This window comes from Xenopus tropicalis, chromosome 6 (genome assembly GCF_000004195.4).
Source record: "Xenopus tropicalis strain Nigerian chromosome 6, UCB_Xtro_10.0, whole genome shotgun sequence".
NCBI classification, from domain to species: domain Eukaryota; kingdom Metazoa; phylum Chordata; class Amphibia; order Anura; family Pipidae; genus Xenopus; species Xenopus tropicalis.
The window spans coordinates 96419616-96442797 of record NC_030682.2 but is presented as its reverse complement, the minus strand read 5'-3'; the positions used below and the strand labels follow the sequence as shown (position 1 = coordinate 96442797).

The 23182-nt window shown below is 37.7% G+C and overlaps 1 protein-coding gene across 5 annotated transcripts in view; it reads left to right on the top strand.

Annotated features, from left to right (window-relative positions):
• carmil1 (capping protein regulator and myosin 1 linker 1) overlaps positions 1-23182 on the top strand; it is a 163127-nt gene that overhangs the window by 128770 nt on the left and 11175 nt on the right. For 3 of the 5 annotated variants that reach the window (XM_031903488.1, XM_031903487.1, XM_018094821.2), the window contains 9 exons: positions 913-1000; positions 2448-2597; positions 9695-9712; positions 13687-13753; positions 14607-14803; positions 16071-16180; positions 18609-19053; positions 21903-21981; positions 22299-22532. In XM_031903488.1, the coding sequence (XP_031759348.1) occupies positions 913-1000; positions 2448-2597; positions 9695-9712; positions 13687-13753; positions 14607-14803; positions 16071-16180; positions 18609-19053; positions 21903-21981; positions 22299-22532 (1388 nt within the window). The remainder of the gene's footprint in view (positions 1-912; positions 1001-2447; positions 2598-9694; positions 9713-13686; positions 13754-14606; positions 14804-16070; positions 16181-18608; positions 19054-21902; positions 21982-22298; positions 22533-23182) is intronic. The other 2 variants (XM_031903489.1, XM_012965383.3) reach the window with 1 other exon arrangement.

The window sequence follows — 23182 nt, the reverse complement described above, 5'->3', positions numbered from 1 at the left end:
ACACTGACCTTAATTGAGGCAAGTGAGGCCTGCAGTTCTTTAGATGTTGTCCTGGGGTCTTTTGTGGCCTCTCGGATGAGTTGTCTCTGCGCTCTTGGGGTAATTTTGGTCGGCCGGCCACTCCTGGGAAGGTTCACCACTGTTCCATGTTTTTGCCATTTGTGGATAATGGCTCTCACTGTGGTTCGCTGGAGTCCCAAAGCTTTAGAAATGGCTTTATAACCTTTGCCAGACTGATAGATCTCAATTACTTTTGTTCTCATTTGTTCCTGAATTTCTTTGGATCTTGGCATGATGTCTAGCTTTTGAGGTGCTTTTGGTCTACTTCTCTGTGTCAGGTAGCTCCTATTTAAGTGATTTCTTGATTGAAACAGGTGTGGCAGTAATCAGGCCTGGGGGTGACTACAGAAATTGATATTGAAATTGAAAATTGAAATTGATAAACCACAGTTAAGTTATTTTTTAACAAGGGGGGCAATCACTTTTTCACACAGGGCCATGTAGATTTGGAGTTTTTTTTCTCCCTTAATAACGTAAACCTTCATTTAAAAACTGCATTTTGTGACACATGGGATCCCTTATCCGGAAACCCATTATCCAGAAAGTTCCGGATTACGGAAAGGCCATCTCCCATAGACTCCATTATAAGCAAATAATTCTAATTTTTAAATCTGATTCCCTTTTTCTCTGTAATTATAAAACAGTACCTTGTACTTGATCCCAACTAAGTTGGGGGCAGTACAGGAAAACCCTGGGTCCCAAACATTCTGGATAACAGGTCCCATACCTGTTCTAATTATACAGAAAAAGGTAAAATCTGCAACTGTGATCTTTTTTTTTTTTTTTTTTTTTTTTTCTTAGCAAAAATTGAGACTTTAAAGCACTTTCACTCTATTTTATTCATTTGTACAGTGAAGTGAAACTGACCGTAGCATCATTCCTTTCTGACCGGATTGTTGATGAAATCCTAGATGCGCTTTCAACTAGCCATCATAAATTGGTAAGCAATTGTGTGCTTATAATCAGCAGTACAAGGTGCTTTATCATTCCCATCTTGCTTATATGTAATGGCAAACCTCAATAAAGCATGGTCAGTCATGCAGTGTTCATGCTTAGGTTGTTCTATGCCAACTATTGTTCTTAAAGATATATAGCACTGGAAAAAAATAATACCCATACTGGTTTAATGGTTGGCATGAGCATACCATCTGCTACTAATGGATTACCCAGACATAGTTGTCATCCTCCTATGGTTGCCGTTAGAAAGGTATTTTGGAAAGGTTAGTCGCCCACGGTAGCAGAGATCAATTGCGGGTGACTAACTGGCTTCTAAAACTGAAAATCAGCTATACATCTGAAAATAACTGTGTTTATTTATATTGATCAGTTTTATAATAGTGTTACAGGTATGGCATCTGTAAGCCGGAAACCTGTTATCTAGAAAACTCAAGCCCAGGGTATTTTCTAAGATTTTATTGCACTACCCTGTGCAGGTGCATGGGCAGTACTGCACATTCTTTGGGGCTTACTGTGTTGCATGTGCATTCAGCTTAAATTGGTACAAGGGTTCTTGAGGTTTTCCTAGGCTGGCATGCTTTTTAAAGAAAAGTTGTACCAATGGTGATTTTGATTGCGGAGGAAACTTTAAAATTATTAACGCCAGTGTTTTATGGGTTTTTTTCCCATAAGCCAATACCTTTATTAATTACTCCTTGTTTGTTAGACTTGTTTGTTAGGTTAGGGAGGGGTTAATTCTTCAGACAATAAACGTGTGTGGAAGACTTGTTTATTCGCTTTGTGCTACACAACCAAGTAATACAAAAAAAACCAATAATATAATCTTTACTGAAAACATGCAAAATGCATGTCCAACAGTTAAAGGGATAGTGCACCTTTAAATTTACTATTAGTTTGATGTAGACAGTAATATTCTGAGACAATTTGTAATGCGCAAGCGTGTGCATGGTGTCGATTCCACAGCATAGGGGTGCATTTAAGTCCAGTGCCTAGAGTGGCACCAGACCTAAATACATCCCTGAATATGAACAGGAGAGGGCCTAAATATAGAAAAGAGTAACAAAAACGATAAAATTGCAGTTTTGTTCTGTTTTTTAATGCTGTGGTCAGTGAACCCTAGTTTGAAAGCATGAAAAAGGTATAATAGGAAGTTGATTCAAAAACAACGCTAGCCACTTAGATACTGTTTGACCACGAGGTAGAATAAGATGGGCCCATATGGTTCAGAAACTATGTATTCAGTAGCCTGTTACCGTTGAGGCATGATATTAATTGCATGCAGAAAGATATGTTTTATATTTTATTTTCTTGAGTGCAAAAAATGCATTTACATACCAGCTTTGTGCATATTAATTTACTACTCTGCTAACATGCTCTCAGAGTTGCATCAAATAAGAATTATAGGCACTTACATTTCTACTTCTACAAAGGCTGATCATCTGACCAAGCGTGGCAAGCCTCTTCTACATCAAGATTCCATGGAAATTGAACCTGCTGAAGAAAGGCCAACCAAGCGATCCACTATTACAATAGAGGATTTTAGTGAGATGGACCGTCTAGAGGATTTAGATACATGTATGGTGAGTGTTACTGGTTTTTATGCCAGTATTTTTAATTAAAAATAATGCTGAAACCATAATCTTATATAATGCAACCCATTACGGTGTACTAAATGTATTACTTCACGTATAATGGTATGAGGTACCACTTATTTTAATAACAGGAGATGTGTAGATCCCAAGTTTTGCATTTTTAAAGCTATTTAAATGATCCATTATCTTGTGTTATTTTTTTAGTTTCCAGGCAAGAGAGTACAGTGAGAGTACAATTGAAATAACTTGTACATTATTGTGCCTATTATTTTAATCACAAAACAGTCTATGGTTTTAGTCATAGCATGAGGGAAACAGGGAATTTGAAACTTACTTTTTTGCTCCTTGTGAGGTAGATTATAAGAGTGCACAGATTGTCCTCTTGAATAATGGACTCCTGCTAACAATACAGTCATAACAAAGGGTTGAATGGAGGGGGTTGTGTACCACTAGTCTCATGATCTACCTTGTAAGAATCAAACATGGAGTACCTTCGCTTTCCCCCTTTTGCACAGTTTTACTCAAGAAATAAAGAAACATAAATTGATCCCAACTATTGTATATCAATAAAACCTTCTGTTGAGAATATACTTGATGTCGTGTCTTTGTATATATCTTCCACTCTGGGGAAATATACGCTTATCGTGTGTATTTAATGATATACCTAAATACGGTGCAGCCGATGCATAACTATTGAATATAACTATTTGTATGCGTAATATAAGGATTGTCAGAGTGATTATACTTACCGCAACTGTCCATCAAGCCTCTTCTTCTGAACAAGGGGTTAAAAGAAACATCCTCTACATATGTGCTCGATATGTTAAATTGTTACAACTTTGTTATTGCGATGTTTCTATGACCTTCTGGATTGCTACACTTTGCCTTCTTGACTGGTTACAGGGGAGGGGATACGCACGCCCAAGCTAACTTGCAACAGAGTAACAAAATCCAGAATCTGCTGGCTAGAGTATAGCCTGTAATAGTTCGCCAAAAGTTATAGGGATAATTGTGGTTTTAATACCTTTTTTCTTTTTCTTTCTTAATTTTAAAAGCCAAGATTTTAACTCAGACTAAATAAAAATTGTTTTTTAAAATTCCAAACAGGTATGCCTAGACTTTAGGGGTGTCTTTACTATTTCAGTGTATATAACAGAATCTCTCTGATCTCTCTCTCTGGAAGCCTGTAGCTAACCTCTTACAGAGGGGGGTCCCAGGACTAAGACCTTACACATGGTGTGTGTCATCCCTTTTTATATTGCAGCACACTGCCACCTAGTGGTTGCTGCATAGGAAACTCTCTTTTCACACACAAACAGCTAGGACCACCCTTAGGTGTCACCCTTAGGTGTCCATATCCCACAAGGCCACTCTCTGGTGCCTGTCTAAAGGGGAACCCAGACTAAGGGGCCCAAATCTTGGGATCCCTACATTATATTGGCCTGGAACATTATATATGGAATCTATCCTTCAGCCAATTCTATATCCAACTACAAAAAGCTGTGATAATAGGAACCCTTTTTTAAACCAGCATTTTTAGTAGAGTACCTCAGATTTCTGTCATATCACCCATAATTTGAGCTCTTTTTAGGTACCTGGTAAGGCCTCACCTTGAGTATACAGGGCAGTTTTGGGCTTGAGGCCTGAGGTAGAGAGAGTGAAGTGACATGCAACTAAACTGGTAAAAGGAATTACAAAATTTAACTATGAAAAAAGACAAGTACATTAGACAGCATTATAGACGGATATCAGGGGACTTTATCCAGATAGAAAAGAACAATAAACCAGAGGCCACCACTTTAGACTTAAGCAACTAAGCTCTCATTTGTAGCAGTGTAGGTGGTTCTTCACAGCGAGGGCAGTGAGGTTGGGGAATGCCCTGCTGGGTGATGTTATTGTGCCTTTAAGGGCTCTGGCACACGGGGGAGATTAGTCGCCCGCGATAAAACTCCCTGTTCGCGGGCGACTAATCTCCCCGAGTTGCCTACCCCTTCCATCCCACCGGCGAACATGTAAGTCGCCGGCGGGATGGCAGACGCGGCGGGGCGATTTCCGGAAATCGCCGAAAAAGCCTCGCAAGTCTTTTTCGGCGATTTGCGCGAAATCGCGCCGCCGCGTCTGCCATCCCGCCGGCGACTTACATGTTCGCCGGTGGGATGGCAGGGGTAGGCAATTCGGGGAGATTAGTCGCCCGCGAACAGGTAGTTAATCGCGGGCGACTAATCTCCCCCGTGTGCCAGAGCCCTAAGAGTGGCTTGGATGACTTCCTGGACAAGTATAATATCCAAGGCTATAGTGATCTTAGAAGCTACATTTAGTTAATATTGGTATGTGTATATATAGTTTATACTGTATATGTGAGTGTATAGTTTACTGGGGGTTTAGCTGCATTTTAAACAAATAGAACCATATATACCAGTTGAATCAATCAATCAATCTCAGATTTGTATTCAGATGGAATATTTCCAGTTATAGATGATAAATAATTTAATAAAACTACTTTTTACTGTTCAGTTTGGCTTCTCTGTAGTCTGTCTATATGTATTGCTGTCCAACAGTTTGCTGTCATTACATTAGATATCATTTCTAGGTTACAAAAAAAAGAAAACATTTTTATATCAGTCTGCATTCCCCATGCTATGTATTGTTCAAATGATATTCAGACCTAGAGGCAGCTGTTCTCTAGATTTTGTGGTACATTAAAGGGAACCATAGAGCCAGTGGCAAGGGTATATGATTTCATTAAGCAATATGATTAGCAAATCCCCATGCTCACAAGATGACAGCTGGAGAAACTGCACCAAGATTTCTTAAACCATAGGGACAGAAGGAGAAAGTTTGATGGGCATAGGCTACAATGCCTATGGTCTTTGTTGATACGCATTAAGGATTTAAGAAAGGAGAAATAGGTAAGCAGAATATGTAATTGCTCTCTGTTGTGTCTTATCAGTGGCTGATCCATACGTACTGACAGGCAGGGCTTAAGCACATTATCTTCCTGTCACAAGGCATTCATAAATAAGGAAGTGCATAGAGGGCACTCAATTGAACCATGATTCTGGCTGTTCACAGTAGATCATTTCAGTATTAAAAGGACAAAAATACCAAAATGTTATATATATGTGTGTATATATATATATATATATATATATTTATACCTACAAGATCCTGTATAGCCACCTCAGACTATAGACTATTTAAGTTTATATAAATGTTTTTGTTTAAGATTTTGTCTTTGCTTTAATACTGCAGCACATTTGATTTTTTGATGTTACTGTTTTTTTAACAAGAAAAGAAATGAATAGCCAAAGCAGCCAATCTCTTTCTTTATTTGCTTAGTTTAAAAACATCAGAGCCTTAATGCCTTATGCATTTTGGGTGCTACCACCCAAAGATCAACAAGAAAGCACATATTTGTTAGATATATACATAGTTAGTATAATGTACCTTGGCTTGGAAAATCCTGGACAGTAACTCATAGAAATCAGTGATTACCTTCTGCAAGTAGAACAATGAAAGCAAACATCTAATTGGTTACCATGGGTAACTGCGACAGGTGAAAATTTGCCCCCCCACCCCCCCATGCATAGCTTTGCTTTGTGCCCTCAGGTACTGTGGGTGATGTGGTTAGGCAAGGGGAGCAAGGGAAAAATATGTATGCCTTCCCATTATAATAATCCAGTATTGTATAATAACTCATATAAAGGGAAAGAAGAGTGTATAGTTCTATTAAATAGTTACATAGGGGTGAAAAAAGACCAGAGTCCATCAAGTTCAACACTTCCAAATAAACCCAGCACACACAAACCAATACTGATCTATCTATACACTCACATACATAAACCATATATACCAACATCAATATTAACTGTAGATTTTAGTATCACAATAGCCTTGGATACTATGCTTGTTCAAGAGCTCATCTAGGCCCCTCTTAAAGGCATCGACAGAATCTACCATTGCAACATCAATAGGAAGGGCATTCCCCAACTTCACTGCCCTCACCATGAAAAACCACTTACGCTGCTTTAAATGGAAGCTCCGTTCCTCTAATCTAAAAGGGTGGCCTCTGGTGCGCTGATCATTTTTATGGGAAAAAAAACATCCCCTATATGCCTTTAATCCCCTCGCAAGCGCCTTTTTTCCAGAGAGAACAACCCCAACCTCGACAGTCTAGCCTCATAGATTAAATCTTCCACCCCCTTTACCAGTTTAGTTGCAGTCTCTGCACTCTCTCCAGCTCATTAATATCCTTTTTAAGGACTGGAGCCTAAAACTGCACTGCATACTCAAGGTGAGGCCTTAGCAGGGACCTATAAAGAGGCAAAATTATGTTTTCATCCCTTGAGTCAATGCCTTTTTTTTATACAAAACAGCACATTATTTGCTTCAGTAGATACAGAATGACACTGCCTGGAATTAGACAACTTGTTATCTACAAAAACCCACAGATCCTTCTCCATTAAGGATACCCCAACACACTACCATTTAGTGTATAACTCGCATTTATATTATTTCTACCAAAGTGCATAACTTTGCACTTGTCCACGTTGAACCTCATTTTCCAATTTGCTACCCAGTTTTCCAATTTTGTGAAATTGCTTTGCAAAGTGCAAACTTATAGTTTTGCACAATTTAGTGTCGTCCGCAAAAATAAAAAAAAAGTACTTTCAATGCCCACCTCCAAGTCATTAATAAACAAGTTAAAAAGCAAAGGACCAAGGACTGACCCCTGCGGTACTCCACTAACAACACTGGCCCAATTTGAAAATGTTCCATTTACCACCACTCTTTGTTTTTAGCCTTGTTTTTGTGCCTTCAGTGATGTTAAAGATAGCGGGGCACATGATATAAGAGAGCTATTATAAAAAATAGTTTACAAAACATTCACGAGCTATGTGTAAAATGAATAGCTCTTTGAGGTTATGTAAAGTTTCCTTGTGATATATACAATGGATAATTTGAAGTGTTCTATCTAACTACTTGTAAGAGCACTTGTGGTATGTGCCATGTGAAATACCTTCCCTATATAATAGGGGGAACATTTGCGTCATCTTTTAAAATAATGTAAAAATGCTTACACCAAGAAAGGTTTATGGTACTGTATTTGTTGATCTTGTTTGGGATGGATATATTATTATGTTACATTTTCTCAAGTGTAGAAATTTGATCCTCTTACAATGGCACTGTTCAGAAGGAATCCATGTGTGCTAGAAATAACAGAACTTTAGGCCATGTGTGGAGCTAATATGGGATTTATATGTTGGTGGTGCTCCACCGCTTGTGGAAATAGTATGTACATATGTCACAATATTTCCAAATGGCACTCATTTAACTTGTTAGTGCTGTTTGGAAAAATTGTGACATATGGCAAGCACTGACATACAAAGTACTGTAGAGAAACATGCAATAATTTGTAAATAGCAGACTAAACTGTCCCACTTATTGTAACAAAAGTAGTGATTTCCTACATGCAACTCTGCTCTGGCAAGTGCTTATAACTGCTCTATGCAACATTTCCACAAAGATACACACTGTAGCTGTAGCAGCTCCACTTTTCCACTATTGGCTTTTGGCTAGATTGATAAAAAAATATATATTTACATTTTAGCAGTAGTAAGAAAAATCAAATTAGCTGTGAAAAATGCATTTTCCTATATTTATTCATTGTGTGAACCCACTAAAATTGCTTTATATGTTTATATAGCAGTATTTGCCAGCTTTTCTTGCTCTGGGTTTTATTAGTCCAGTAATACTGCAGTATTTGCCAGCTTTTCTTGCTCTGGGTGTTATTAGTCCAGTTATACTGCAGTATTTGCCAACTTTACAGGGGCATATTGCTTGAAAGCCAGTATCACCTTTACATATTGGCAGAATCTAGAATGTTGCTAGTACAAAAACTGACCAATCCACAGTTCTAGGGATATTTATCTATAATGAAACTACAGCATGGTTGATAACAGGATTGGCACACTGAAATCAAACATTAACATTGTATGATACAGTTCTGAGCTGTTGCAAAGTAGCGTGTCTGTTTTCTGCCTCAATCGACTGAGTAAGAAGAAGATTAATTTTAAGCTCTGATGATCCATAAGCCATTTTGCTGATACTTTTTTCACAGTTTGTGTGCCTTGCTTCCTCTGGATTCTGTATGACTGTGTGTGAAACCAAGAAACAAGAATGTAATTTAATAATCTTGCTTTCTTGTAAAGATACAAAATTTAGAATAGTGGAGGGCACTCCAGGCTAAGGTACACTTGCCCTTTAAAAACAATCCAAAAAGATATATATGGATATACAAAAATCCAGGTACTAGGATTATATACACCAACAAAACTTAAATAAACACTTTACATCAGAAAAAAATATTTCAGGGAAGTACTATAGTTAAAGAGACATTTTTATTTATCAGGTCATAATGTAGCAACAATATTGCATTTAAAAAAACATCATAATATCCGTCAATAAACAAATCAATACATACCACCCAGTAAAAAAACTGATAAAAGATATAAAGGCAGATACTCTGGATGAGAGAATACCCCAACATTTTGGCTCAAACACCTTTGTCAAGGGAGCTCCCTTGACAAATAAAAATATCTTTTTAACTATAGTACCTTCCTGAAATATTTTTTTCTGGTGTACAGGGTTTATTTGAAGGTTTTCTTGTAAAGATAAACAGAAGCCTACAGTTTTTATTACTGTATGACTTTGTGATGAGCAGTGTGTTCCAGTTGATGCAGGTGCAGTCCCATAATAATAACAACAATGTGTATTTAATGTGAGTATAGTGTATACAGTGTTGATTAGATCTGTACAACAGTCAGTGTCTAAGATCTGTTAGTCACACTGTAGGATTTACTGAGTGGTGTTGTTCATAAGGCACATATTCCCTGATTCTAAGAACATTATAATTTAGGAAAAGCTGAAGGTCAGAAGCAGTAGGGGCCTCCCTTCATTTTATTTACTATGTCTTTACTCTTATTTTATTTAATGTTTGTGGCTTCTCTCTGTTCTTTATTGATGTTTTCTGCTTCCTTTTCTTTTTATTCATATCCTGTCCTTTTTCTTTTTGCTGCTTGGAGACTCTCTGCTGTAGAAGTGTAAGTATTTTCATTTTTGGGCTTTCTCGTCTCTTCTTTTATACTTCTCTGCTTCATTTGCCTCTCTGCTGCATGACAGTCTCTTGGATTTCTTACAAAGGCTTTTTTCTGCTATTACTGAAAGAACCCCATTATTATTCATCAATATAGACTTTATGAATCTTGTGGCATCCTGTGTAGGTGGCAATATATATTCTGTCACTCTAAAACAGAGTGAGTCTTCAAGACTTCTGCATCGCGAACAGCTACCATCTATTTTCTCTATTTGCTAAGAGTTGACGTTCAAATCACTGGAGGGACAAGATATATAAATCTTTTCTATACATGCCTTGAAAGCCTTCTTAAAACAGAATGCACTCACATTTTTCATGCTGCACCTTTGCATTGCCAAAAAGCTGAGGCTTTTACCCTCATGGGAGGAGGCATTCAGATCACTCCTTCCTTAATGTGCCTGTGGCCAACTTCACCCAGAACTGTTGCTTTATTAGAATAGATACAGCATAGTAATTCAGAAACATATATATACAAACTTGCAGACAGCCTTTTTCAATATTCTTATCAGTGCAAGAGGGCTTCTGAGGGGTAGGACTTTGAGAGCACATTTACATATATGTAGAGCAGAGCTTCAAAGCCTATGGGAGATTAATAGGAGATGCATTAGTAATTCTAAACCTAATCCTCGGTTTCAAAGCTAACATTTGTACTGTATCTGACAAACATTTGTACTGTATCATTAAACCCTGATTATTAGACTATTATTAGAGTATTAGACTATTAATATTATTGTTTGATTGTTTGTTGACAAAACATTTTTTTACCATTTGAATTCAATGCTGACAGTATTAAAAAGTTGAGCTCCGTTTGTGGCTTCCCCATAAGAAAGGAGACTGGATTATGAATGCAGGGATTCATTTTCTTAATTATATATATATATATATATATATATATATATATATATATATATATATATATATATATATATATATATATATATATATATATATATATATATATATAATATACAGGAAATTAATGTAAACAATTTTCCAGGCATTTATAATATTCAGTGACTACACATGAAGAAAGTCACTTGGTATTTCCCCTATAATCACCAAGAGGATCTGCTTGTTCTCCTTTGGGATAAAATTGCTATAAAGACCTACTCCTGTTCATGTCTGATAAATAAGACCCAATACATTAGGTATAATCACAAGGAGACAGAGCATCAATGCCCTCTGTTCTAATGAGCTCAAGTTAAACTGGGAATATGTGCTTGATCTTAGTGCAGACATCCGTGGACCTCCGTTTTGTGGCAAAATATATGATGTGATGCTGCTGTCCTATTTTAAATTAGTCATGGACTTGTATGACAGGATAATTATGCACCAGTAGGAGTAAATCCATAAGATATTATGGAACTGAACACTGAGAAAAGTGAATAAGCAGAGAATAGAGAATTTCTATTCACTAATAGATTTCCCTGAGCTATGCTTTGCATTTGCAACCCATTTTTTTCTCAGACAATAGGAAAGAAAAGGGGGAGTCAGAGTGGCCTGGGAAGCTTGGGCTATAGCATAGCTGTTACATGAATAGGTAACAAACTGCTTAGAAAAAATATCCAGTATATATAAATGCCAGCTGTCAGAGATGGTTAAATAGCATTTATATAATAACAATTCCTGTGCACATAGGCCGTCTTGTGCGTCAGACTACATTCCATAGCATGAAAAGAATCAAGCTTATTGTCCAATCGACCGATAATTCGGAGCCCACACATGTTCCAAAATGTTTTATAGGATTATACTGGCACATGTATGGCCAGTTTTACAGCATTACAGCAAAACAAATGGCTGGCTGCACATTTATGATCATAATAATGGAGGCTACAGCCAAATATGGGGAGGGCTTGAAACCAGAGGCTGTAGACGATTATGCTACTCGGGGGAGCAGGAGGGCACAGCCTGAGGAGGTGCAGCTAGGACTGTTTTTACGGTCAGGACAGGGCCCAAAGCAGGCTGCACCCTCTGCTGTCCCATACCTTTCCTGTCGGAATAACATGCACAGTACAGGGGGGGAGGGGGGCGGCTATATGCCTTCCCGGCCATGTTATTTACTAATACAGCGCTGACTAATCCAGTCAGCACGGTTTTAGTGAAGAGGCAGGTTGTGGCTTATTTTGCACTTTGCATGCTGTTTCAGGTCACAAATGTGCCCTTCAAAGTAATTCTCCTAAGTTTATAGTAAGTTTAATTAAAATATGTCTCCATATTTGCAAATAAAGATGGCGTTTTTGTGTTTTTAGTTATCATTAATCATACCTATTGCCCTATCTTTACTGAATGAGGTGGGCAATATCACAGCATTACTAAATATTTTATTTTAACATCTATTCATACTTCTTAAGTCCAGAAATGGAATAAATTGCATCTCTGCCCTTCTAGCTCTCTTCCATAACGTATGCAAATGTGCAGTGCTGAGTGTGGATAAAAGTAATGTCTGTTTGTAAAGCCTGAATGGTTCAGACAAAAAATAAAAGGCCTCAAGGGCATCACAAAACCATGTCTATGAACTTGTGCATTAAATATGGCAAAACTACAGTTGCACGTTGTTATCCAGTTAACTCTTAAGTTTTTACTCTATATACTAATAGTGCAAAAAAAAAAACCCTGTGCTTTATATAGGTCGGTTTTAAAAAACTAGATAATGTTTATAGGAGAAAAAGGGAGATGTGTGAAACCCAGATGCTTAAATGTTTTTTACATCTGATTTTTTTAATGTTTTGTTCTGAAATCATTATACTGACAACCTAAGACTGCACTCTGGTATCCCCAGAGGCCCCTATTGTGTTGCGGGCCTGGATGCAGTCAATCCCTGCCCCACTGGTAGTTACACGCCTGCCAATTAGAATAATATTGGGGGAATGTATAAATTATCTTAACTAAAGATAAAGCACAATGCAAACTGTTTGTCCTTTATGCATATTTAGTACAAAATTTTGAGAACATGTAGTGCAGAGGTGGGAGGTGGACACATCAGAGAGGTATTCTAGAACTGAATATGATTACAGAGTTCAAAGCTGACTTTGTACCTGGGGTATGTTTGCCTAAAGCACTTTTTACACAAGTAAAACACTAAATTAACATTTTAAAAATGGTTTTAAGTCATGGTCAGGTCTAGGGGGACTCTATAAAATGTTCAAGGTGGATTTGAGACAAAAAAGTTTAAAAACCTTTCTTAATATTATATGTGTTTGTATAAAGGCCTTTGTTTGAATTAAGAAAGATGTGATGGAAATGTTTCTAGATTGAAGCACATATGAATAGATATGTTGCAATCATAAAATACTATCCAGTTCTAGTTTGCTAATGCTAATAATGCTATTTTAAGTGGAATTTAGCTATACTTGCCAATCTCTTACACTGGTATTAAGTTTGAAAAGGCCCCTTGCTCTCAAGAGGCAATTGGGCAGGCTGATCTCTATTTTAAAAGCAATATACATTATGGAGGCTGGACTAGCATCCGTTCTCTACATTACAATGAAGAGCCGCTGCTGCTCTCCAAGGATTAACAGGTCACAACAGAAAGCAGCCTGCCATGAATGCTATTCATTTCTGTGTTCCGCTGGATTACAGAGCACTCCATAGAATTGAAAGACTGGTCTCAATTAGTACTCCCAGAAGGCAGTACAACCCAGCCAGTGGGTCACCTTTGCCCTCAGTCTTGCACCTCTCAAAGGTGCATAATTAGTTCCCACAGTGGTTATTATTTATAAGTGGCCAATGTGAGGGTCAGAGTTTTACTGTAAGTGAAGCCTTATTTTTAATAATGCTATTCTATGAATGGAAAAAATGCAAACCTCAAATGTTATTGTAGCTCTGAAAGAAACAGTAAAGTATTTTCCTAGTGTTGCATTTTTCAGTATTTTAGCAAGCCCTTTCTAATAGCTTAATGACTCTTTACTGTGCTTTTCCCAGATGACGCCCAAGTCAAAGAGAAAGAGCATTCACAGCAGAATGCTGCGCCCAGTATCTCGAGCTTTTGGTATGTATAATGAACAAATGTCTGCCTAAATAATTCAGGAGCCAGCTAAGTTTGATGTGTCTTGGTCCAGAAAACATGCCATATAGTTTGCATTCCACTTGTAAAGAACAGAGATAAGGTCATTCCACAATCATTTCTGAAAAGCGCACAAGGCTGTTACACTTTCTTTCAGAGGGAGCTGGCAACTGCTCAGGAAGTTGTCATATTTCATGTAATGTGATTTTTATCATATTTTTATTATGCACTTGCATTGCTACAAGTACCATGGGGCTATATTAATAACATAGAAATAAACTGCATTTTTGCTTTGTACACAAGTTCCCTTTTATCTATGGAAAGACCCATCAGTACCCATTCATCTTTGTAGCCCTAGAAGGATTGGTCTCATTTGCTGGGTACATTTTGCAATCCAAAAATTACTTCTAATTTTAATTTCTCTATCTCTAGGTTTAAACTTTTACTAGCCTGGCAATAAATATTGTGTATTGTTATATTTATTTTGAAGTTGACAGCATTTGTTACTTGTCTTTTCTGGTGTGGAAAATGTTCACATTGGATATTTTATATTAGTGCACCTATACACGCACTTATAGCATAGGCATTGCATAGAGAGAGAAGGGCCCCAACTAATGGAGGCAAAAAATAAATCTGGTATTTATTTAGCCTTTTTAAAGGCATCATAGTACTGTACGTGCTACTAATTTTCTTTTTATATAGTCCTGTGCACCACAGATACATAAACTAATCATCAGTTTGCCCTAGAAAATTAGCTCTAAGCTTTTGCCTATTAGCCACAGGTAGTGTAGAAGTAGAATAAGGACACTAAGTATGACTTATGATATTTGGATTTTAGAGATGGAATTTGATTTGGACAGAGCTCTGGTGGATGTCCCAATACATATCGAGGACCCTCCCTACCCATCCAGCAGGCCAGACAAACGGACATCTGGTGGGATGGCAGAGTTACCCTCTGAAGAAGGCAAAAAATTAGAACATTTCACAAAACTGCGTCCTAAAAGGATGAAGAAGCAGCAACCAAGCAAATCCACAGTAAGATCAGATCTTGCACTGTCCAATCATTTCAAGAGGGACTAAGTAATGCCTTGTTTATTTAATTCATGAGGTTGTTGTAGGAGGATTGGCTTTTGGGGATTTTTTTTTTCTTTTTTGAGCAAAACAGACACGAAAAAAGAATGCGTCTTGTGCTTATTAGGATCAGAAAAATAACAGCCCTTTAATTGGCAATATTGTAGTATATTCTCTCTCTACAGCCCTTATTATCCAAACACAAATACATACATTTGAGCCACAAACTAAACATAATAAGTCTGCTACAAGTTTATTGACAGCGGTTCAGCATATACAATAATATAATAGCATGTAGCATACATAGAAATATATGATACATATCACCCTACAATAGAAAAAAATCACCAGAAAGCAGATACCTTTGGGCGAAGTGAGAATTACCCCAAAGTTTTGGCACAAGCCTTTGTCAAGCGGATTTCCGAGAATTTCCCCTTGACAAAGGCTTTTTCCCATAGCCTGGAGCAAAGTGCTTAACACTGGCAGTACTCAGTTCAAGAAGCATATCACAGGTAAAGGCATCATGCAGTGTACATGGGCAATTATGGCTTTATTTATTTATTTTCCCATTTCGTGAAGCTTTCTGAATATTGAGGACAAGTAGTAAGATATTTGAGGATAATAATATACTGTCTTATATATTCCTTAAGCTATAGGAGAGTCACATTTCCAAGTTATGACCAATTTAATAACCAAATATTTGAAGCAATATGTGGGCACAAACTGACCCCAAAAAGTTAAAAGAAAAATGAATAAAAATCTTTAGTTAAAAGAACTCTGCCTTCTATCAAGTAAAATGTACTGTCTTATTACAGGGGAAAATCAAATCAACCAGAAATAAACACAATTTGTTAAAATAGGACATTATGAGACATAGCATTGTCTTTATTTTGTAGGTTTTTTAATAATAGGTATCCCACACCTGTGTTGTAAGTATACACACACTTACAATTAATGTCTTTATTTGTGCACATAATAGTCGTTACATGACAAAATTCAACAATCCAGTACAAGTTTGTTGAGCTTTTTCTTTTTTTTTTTTTGCTAAGGGTCAGTGTAATAAATTGGAGCATAGATTGTGTAGCTGTTTCCATAATAACTTGCATAAACCAACATACATTATATGCTTTTAGTTTTTGTTTTATCTTGGTTGCAGATTTATACACTTTGAGTTAAAACTATTTGTTATTGAAAAACTTCTGACTCAAACACTTTATATTGTTTATTTTAGCAGCTTGGTGCTGAAGCTCCTACAGATGGTGAGCAGAATGGGCTCATGGCCAGGGTAGATGAAGGTGTAGATGAGTTCTTCAGCAAGAAAGTCACTAAAATGGAGTCTAAGTAAGTTAAATAAAAATGTAATATGTATATATGAAATATTTACTCTAATTATGTGTTAAATCCAGTCATTACTTTTTCTCTTCCAAATATTGTTGAGTCTACAGTTCTGGCACTTAAGGTACAGGTTTTGTATTTCTAGGTTCTTCTCTTCGAAGGGTCACTGGGGGAAAACACTCAAAATTGCCCCCCCCCCCCCCATTCACTTGTATAATAATAGCATTTAAACGCAGGTGCCCACTATTGCAAATGACTGCTGAGGGCTCCAGAGTTTAGTCCTCTGCCCATTGAGCTACTAATCACAAAGGGGATAAAATGGTAAGAAGCTTGCTGTGTGCTGTCACCTTAAAGGGGAAATTAAAAGAATACTTTACTTTAGACTGACATTGTCTACACAATGCCAAATTTAATTTTAAAATAATTTGTTATTGGTTATAATATCTTTTGTGGTTTTGAATCTATTAACAATTTGTTCTGCAGCCATCTAGTTGGGAATTTTCCTTACCTAACAACCAGGCAGGCCAGAATATCATATTAATTAAAATAACAGTAACAAAAAAATGTTGCCTCCCAGAGAATACTGTTTTGGTTGCTAGGGGTGGTGACTGCTGGAGAGAGGCAGAATAGTATGGCAATTAATCCAAAACCATAAAAAGTGACACCAGCTGAGAAGTTGCTTAGAATAGTCAATATAACTTTACCATACTATAATTATTGTCCCCTTTAAGTCACTTTAGAATTATGTTTAAAAAAAATGGGTGGGAAGAGGTGACTCTGGGACACATGGAGATATAAGGAACAACTTCAGAAGCTGAGATTTTGATAGGTCTGCCATAACGCAAATTTGATAAATCAGCCCTGTGCCTATAATGCGAGCCTTCACCAGTTTTGTTGTAGGCCTTTATTTGGCACTTAGACAGAGAATATTGAATGGTACAGTGTATGATAAGCGCTCATTGTTGCTGAAAGACTTCTCACTCTGTTGCTTAGTTACTTACTGAATTATTGGAAAATCCTAGTGCGGCGTAAATGTTTGTTTAATAATAAATGAGAAATGGTTTCTCATTTTAGCTAAGAACACACTTAATATTAATCAGATATAATGGGCTGTTATTCTTAGGAAAAGGAGTCTGAAATTGTAGCTTACTATATAGAAGGATATTAAGGCCAGGCTGAAAAAAACATTAATAGAAATATAAATTGATATTATAATATCTTTAAACACAACCTGATAGCTTTTTCATAATATGCTTATTGGTAATTTCTCCATGTGCTGTTGCATTTTATTTGCTTTAAATGGTCATACATATATAAAAATCCTTGTCATCTTTGTGCTTGGTGTGCTGGAATCCCTTTTACTGGTGGGTTTCAGGGGTTCATTAAGGGCAATCATAAACTACAGAAGCAGCTTGCTTATAGTGGTCACCTACAAGTGTTCATTCATAGCACAAAGCAGACTGAATTCCTTGAGAGGCAACTTTGGGCAACTTTGGGCGACTTTGGGAAACCAAAGCGACGCATATGCCATTCCACCGGAGATTTCCATTCTTGCTGGTGGGATGTCATGTCGGGGAGATTATTCACCCGCAATCGTGAAGATTTATTGAGGATGACTAATCACACTCCTTTGCCCTAAGAGAAACAAAATCTAATACATGGTATGGCATGGTATTTTGTGTAATTATACATAGATTTTTCAGCAGGTTTTTCAGCCCTTTTGTACCTTAAAGGGGTAGCCTTTAAGGGTCCTAAATACAAACATAAATAATACAAAAAAATCCAATAACAATAAATGTATAGCCTCTCAGGGCAATATATTGTCTGTCTGCTGGGATCAGTGACCCCCATTTGAAAACTGGAAAGAGGAAGGCAAATAAACTATAAAAAATGAAGACCACTTGAAAAGTTTCTCAGAATAGGCAATTCTATAACATAGAAACACAACTTGTCCATGCATGTAGCCACATACTGTTCCAGTATATACATGTAAGTGGTGCTCTATTTGGCTCCTGCTGCTCATAGAAGGAATGTATAACTCCAATCAACTATAATACATAAACCACAACCTACAGTGGTTTTGATGTTTTTTAATAAAATCTCAGCAATCTTACTATAACATAATATAAGTTAACCTGAAGGTGGACCATCCCTTTAACCATTGACTAACTATCTGTGTTGTCATTTTTCCATCATGCTGTTTTGCCTTCTACCAACTACCCCATGCTGCATCCTTCCTGCTTGTTGTTTATTGACTCTCACTCTTCCATTCTCCCCCATACCCACTCATATATTCCTGGCCCTGTTTTCCCTTTTTTTGTTCATTGTCCCCTGTTCAACCCCTTTTGTTCACAACCTTTTGTCCCTTTAAGTGCTAATGATACATATGATACATGGTATGAATTATGTAAGTACATTTTTTGTTCTTTATTAGGAAACACTCTTTTAAAAGTTTAGAATCTCAAGATGGTGGTGAGTGGGAAGAAAAAAAGAGAAGAGAATCTAGAAAGAGTGGCTTTCTTAACTTAATCAAACCTAGATCTAAGTCAGAACGATCACAGACTGTGATTATTACAGAGGAGCCCTCTTCACCCAAGGCCCCACTTAAAAGTCCTGCTCCTGATACAGCAAAAAAAGAGAAAGTGGCAGAGAGCAACGGGACAGTGAGCTCCAGTGCCAGTGCCGGCAGCAGCACCGAGAGATCAGAAGAGGTGAAAACGCCTGACTCTCTGGAGGAGAACCTCGACGATCTTACAAAGTCCGAACGAACTGACAGCAAGAGCAGTCCACAATCAGGAAGGCGGTATGGAGTCCAAGTGATGGGGAGTGGGCTGCTAGCTGAGATGAAAGCTAAGCAGGAAAAAAGAGCGGCTACTAAGGTAACAAATTTAACATATTGATCATTAGTGTAGCACACATAGATATGAGCCAGGGTACCACTGCACTGGGAGCATATAATTAGGTATAAATGTTGGTTTTCAGCACACAGGAGAGGTTTTTTACTTGCATTCTCCTTTCCCTGGTGAGGGACTGTTACATGTAGTATAGCAAGGCACTGCTTCCACGGTACATGTTTATTACTGAATTGTGCCTAATGTATAGAATGCAAACATCAGGCACATTGGCAAGAGGATGTCTTGTGTCAAATGCTGTTCTTTAAACCTTGTCTATATACACACCAGTGGTTATCATGGGAGCTGTTATTGGCTAAATCCAGCAAATACATTTTAGGGATGCATGAAATCCACTGTTTTAGGATTCAGCTGAATACCAAATCCACCACAAAAGATTTACGGGATGATAATAAGCAGCCCCCACGCAGTCTGAAAATATATCAGTTGTGTATGGCCAGCATTATTATATTTCAAGCTGCCCTACAATGGTGACAAAAAGACTGGCTTTTAATACTAGTGTTTACATAGCACCATCTAGTGGTGTACCATGGCATTAATGCCCAAGTCTTTTTTCTTAGGTAGCCTGTGCAGGATGAGCCAGTGAGCCACAGGGGCAACACTGCCACCAATTCTCACAAAAATATTTACCCAAATACTTTCGTACAGCTCTTCAGCATGCCAACAGGTCGCTTCCAAGCCACTGGTCAATGGCATCTTACAGCAGCCCGTCTGTCATTTGCCAGAATTCGCAGATTGCCAATCTGGGCCTGCTGCTACTTGTTGTTTTTTATTTTACAAACAAATCAATAAATAATAAGATGGCATGGCACGCAAAACAGCAAATTGCCCACCATAATTATGGCTGGTTGTCCCTGTCACGGTTAGTGGTATTGTGCTGTCTATGGCACAAGAAAGCAACTGTTACCAGAAAAAAATGTTTCTTATCACTGGCAATAATAAGTCAATTGATACACGTTCCTGATGCTTGTAACATTACTTGGGGAAATAATTTAGTTCAAAGGTTCATTGCCCTTCAGTATGCTGGAAGTGAGTGCTGCATGTTAAAGGAGGTCAGCACTTTGTTTTGTTAGTTAGTCTGGGGATTAATGTAGGAGCTTGTTCCTTTCATGAAAAAATTAATATGCTCTATATTCATTCAGGGTCCATGGATGCAACATACATTGGTATATCTGTGCACATAGAGCATCATATCACTCATTGTCATGTATGAGATAAATGCGGCAAAATTTCATTTTCTGAAATGTCATAAATACCACTAACTTTAGGAAAGCTTTGTAGTTTGATGTAGAAAGACATCTTTAGCTACTTAGATTCATCAGGATGTGTCCTTTACAACAATAGGTGGTTTTCCGGGGGTCTCACGACCAGGCCTGGACTGGGATTCAAAATAGGCCCTGGCATTTCAAGTACACAGGGGCCCAAACAGCGCCCCACCAGCCCACTAAATAGTGAGGGGTCCCCAACCTTTTGTGATTTAGAAATATGAGTAGTCTGGAGGAATCAGCAGAAAGTAAAGGCAAAGTTAAGTCGTCTTAATTTCTTTTACTTTGGAAACAGGTTTCAAGTAGAGTATGTATGTAGTTTGTCTTTGGGATGGTGCTTAATATTTGCTCTGCATTATAATTTATACAGATATATATATATATATATATATATATATATATATATATATATAATTATATAGTATAATTAATGAACTGGTACTGCAATTGCCATGACATGTTCTATGTTTTTTTGGGTTTTATTTTATTTAAGCTGACATTGCATTTATCCTGCCATAAGTTCTTGGTGTATATAATACATGAAATACTCGCTGTATTTACCCTGCCCTGTGGCCTTGGGGTATACTCTATGGTTGTGCAATTACCTTGCCCCGTGTTCTGTCGGTTTATATGTTAAACTGGCACTGCATTTATCCTTCCTTAGGGGGTCTTACGACCAGGCCTGGACTGGGATTCAGAATAGGGCCTGGCACTTCACATACAGAGAGGCCCAAATAACAGGCCACCATCCCACTAAATAGTAATGTCTAGGGCTGTAAATGGTTATTTGCAACAGGCAGCGTCAGACTGGCCTACCAAGATACCAGGAAAATTCCTGGTGGGCCCAGGTGTCAGTGGGCCCTCTTGCTTCTGTCTATTTAGCCTATTTCATGGTCTTTCCCTATTCCTGTATGGGAACATGAAAGCTTGATGGATGGAAGAATAGAGTATAGTATGTAGAGCAAAGAGACTAGGATGATAGAGTTTGAAGGAGGAGAGGAGGAATTCAAGTTTTGACAGTGGGCCCATTGTCCAGGGTTTTCTGGTGGGTCACTGCAATCTCAGTCCAACACTGTGCCTGCTCTTGCATTGACAATGTTCATAAACTCTCCTCTGAGACACCAGACTCCCTTTTTATCACTAAGCTAATGGAATCTTTACCTGATTCTCAGTATGAAACCAGGAAGGAGCTCTTCTTACAACAGAGAACATAAGCTTTTTTTTCTTAAATAAGCATTTTTTATAATGTCATCCTGCCATTATGGAATATACAGTTTATCAGGTTCCTAAAACTAAAGTGAGCTCTATTTATATATAAGTGCTCCAGGCGTAAGATTACTGTTGGAGGCCTCCTCAACTGGTTTATGTCCTTTCTCCTCTGTGGTACAGGGTGTGCTGGCTTCTCTCTTCTGCAGTATTTAGAACTGATCAGATTCAATAATGTGTTCTTGTAATGCACATTAGACACTTGTGCTTCAGGAAATAAAACAGTACAGTGACTTTGAAATGCCTTGCAATGTAGCATCCTAAGTCATTTTTTTTTATACACAGAAATTAGGAAACGATGTTGGCAGCAAAGATGTGTCAGATGGTCTGATTATAACAGAAAAACTAGAAGGGAGCGGAGCAGGTAAAATTGTGTGTGTGTGTGTGGGGGGGGGGGGTTACATATGTAAACTAAAATATTAGCAGCTACTGGTTTTTGGTGTGTATATCTAGCCAAAGGCATTATTTCCAACATAGTAACTGTATCTACTATTTATGGGCCAATGCTGTAAACTGAACATTTAGCATATTTTTCTTGTCTGTACTAGTTTTTAGCAGGGGTTTCATTTAACTAAATGCATAAATTCTGTTTTTAAATATAATCTAAAGTGCATGCACATTGCAGTAAATTATCAGCATGTTTGTTTGTAATGGAATGATACTGGGTTTCCATTTTTGCAGTTCCCAAATTCCATCAGCCTTCCACGGAGAGCCGCTTTCCTTTAGGTAGAGGAGAATGTGCTGCCTTAACAGCAGACAAAAACTTGAAAAGTGAAGTGAAGCCAGATGGCAGTGTAAGGTCCAAGAGTTCTTCCAGTACTCCAACCAGCCCAAAGCCACCACTTCAGTCCACAAAACCCGCCCTGACGGCACGTCCTTCTGTACCTCAGAAGCCCAGGAGCAGCTCTCGCACTGGTAAACAATTGCTTCTGGCTTAGTAACATGTAACTATATATATAATATATATGCCCAGACCCTAAAGGAATATATGTATTACATGTACAGAGAACTATGGATGTTTGAATAATGGTCAGAACCTTCTGCTAAGGATTTGTAGTAGCACTTAAATTGATTTAATCTGATGTTGCCATTCATATCCTATGTGGCCCTCCTGACTTCACACCTGCTGTTAACTGCTGCCACACACATTATGTATGCACTGACCTTGTCTGACTTTTGTTGAACTGGTTCAGTGCTTTAGTCATTCATTTTGTATGGACACTCACTATATCAATACAGGATATTTTATACTCTCCTGGAAGACCGGTGGCATCTTATTTATGGGTACTATCCTCTATTCCAGTCTTCTGTTTGCATGGGCCTTTCCATAAAGAGAGAGTGTTGTTAGCATTAGTAGAAATTAATTTTGTAGTTTGTAAAGGTATAAGATCTGTTAGAATGCTCAGGACCTGGAGTTTTCCCGATAAGGCATCTTTTCCGTAATCTGGATCTCCATTACTTAAGTCTGCTAAGAATTATTTAAATGTATTAAATTTAATTTAAGTTTATTTAAACAAATTAAACCCAATAATATTGTTTTGCCTCCAATAAGTATTCATTATATC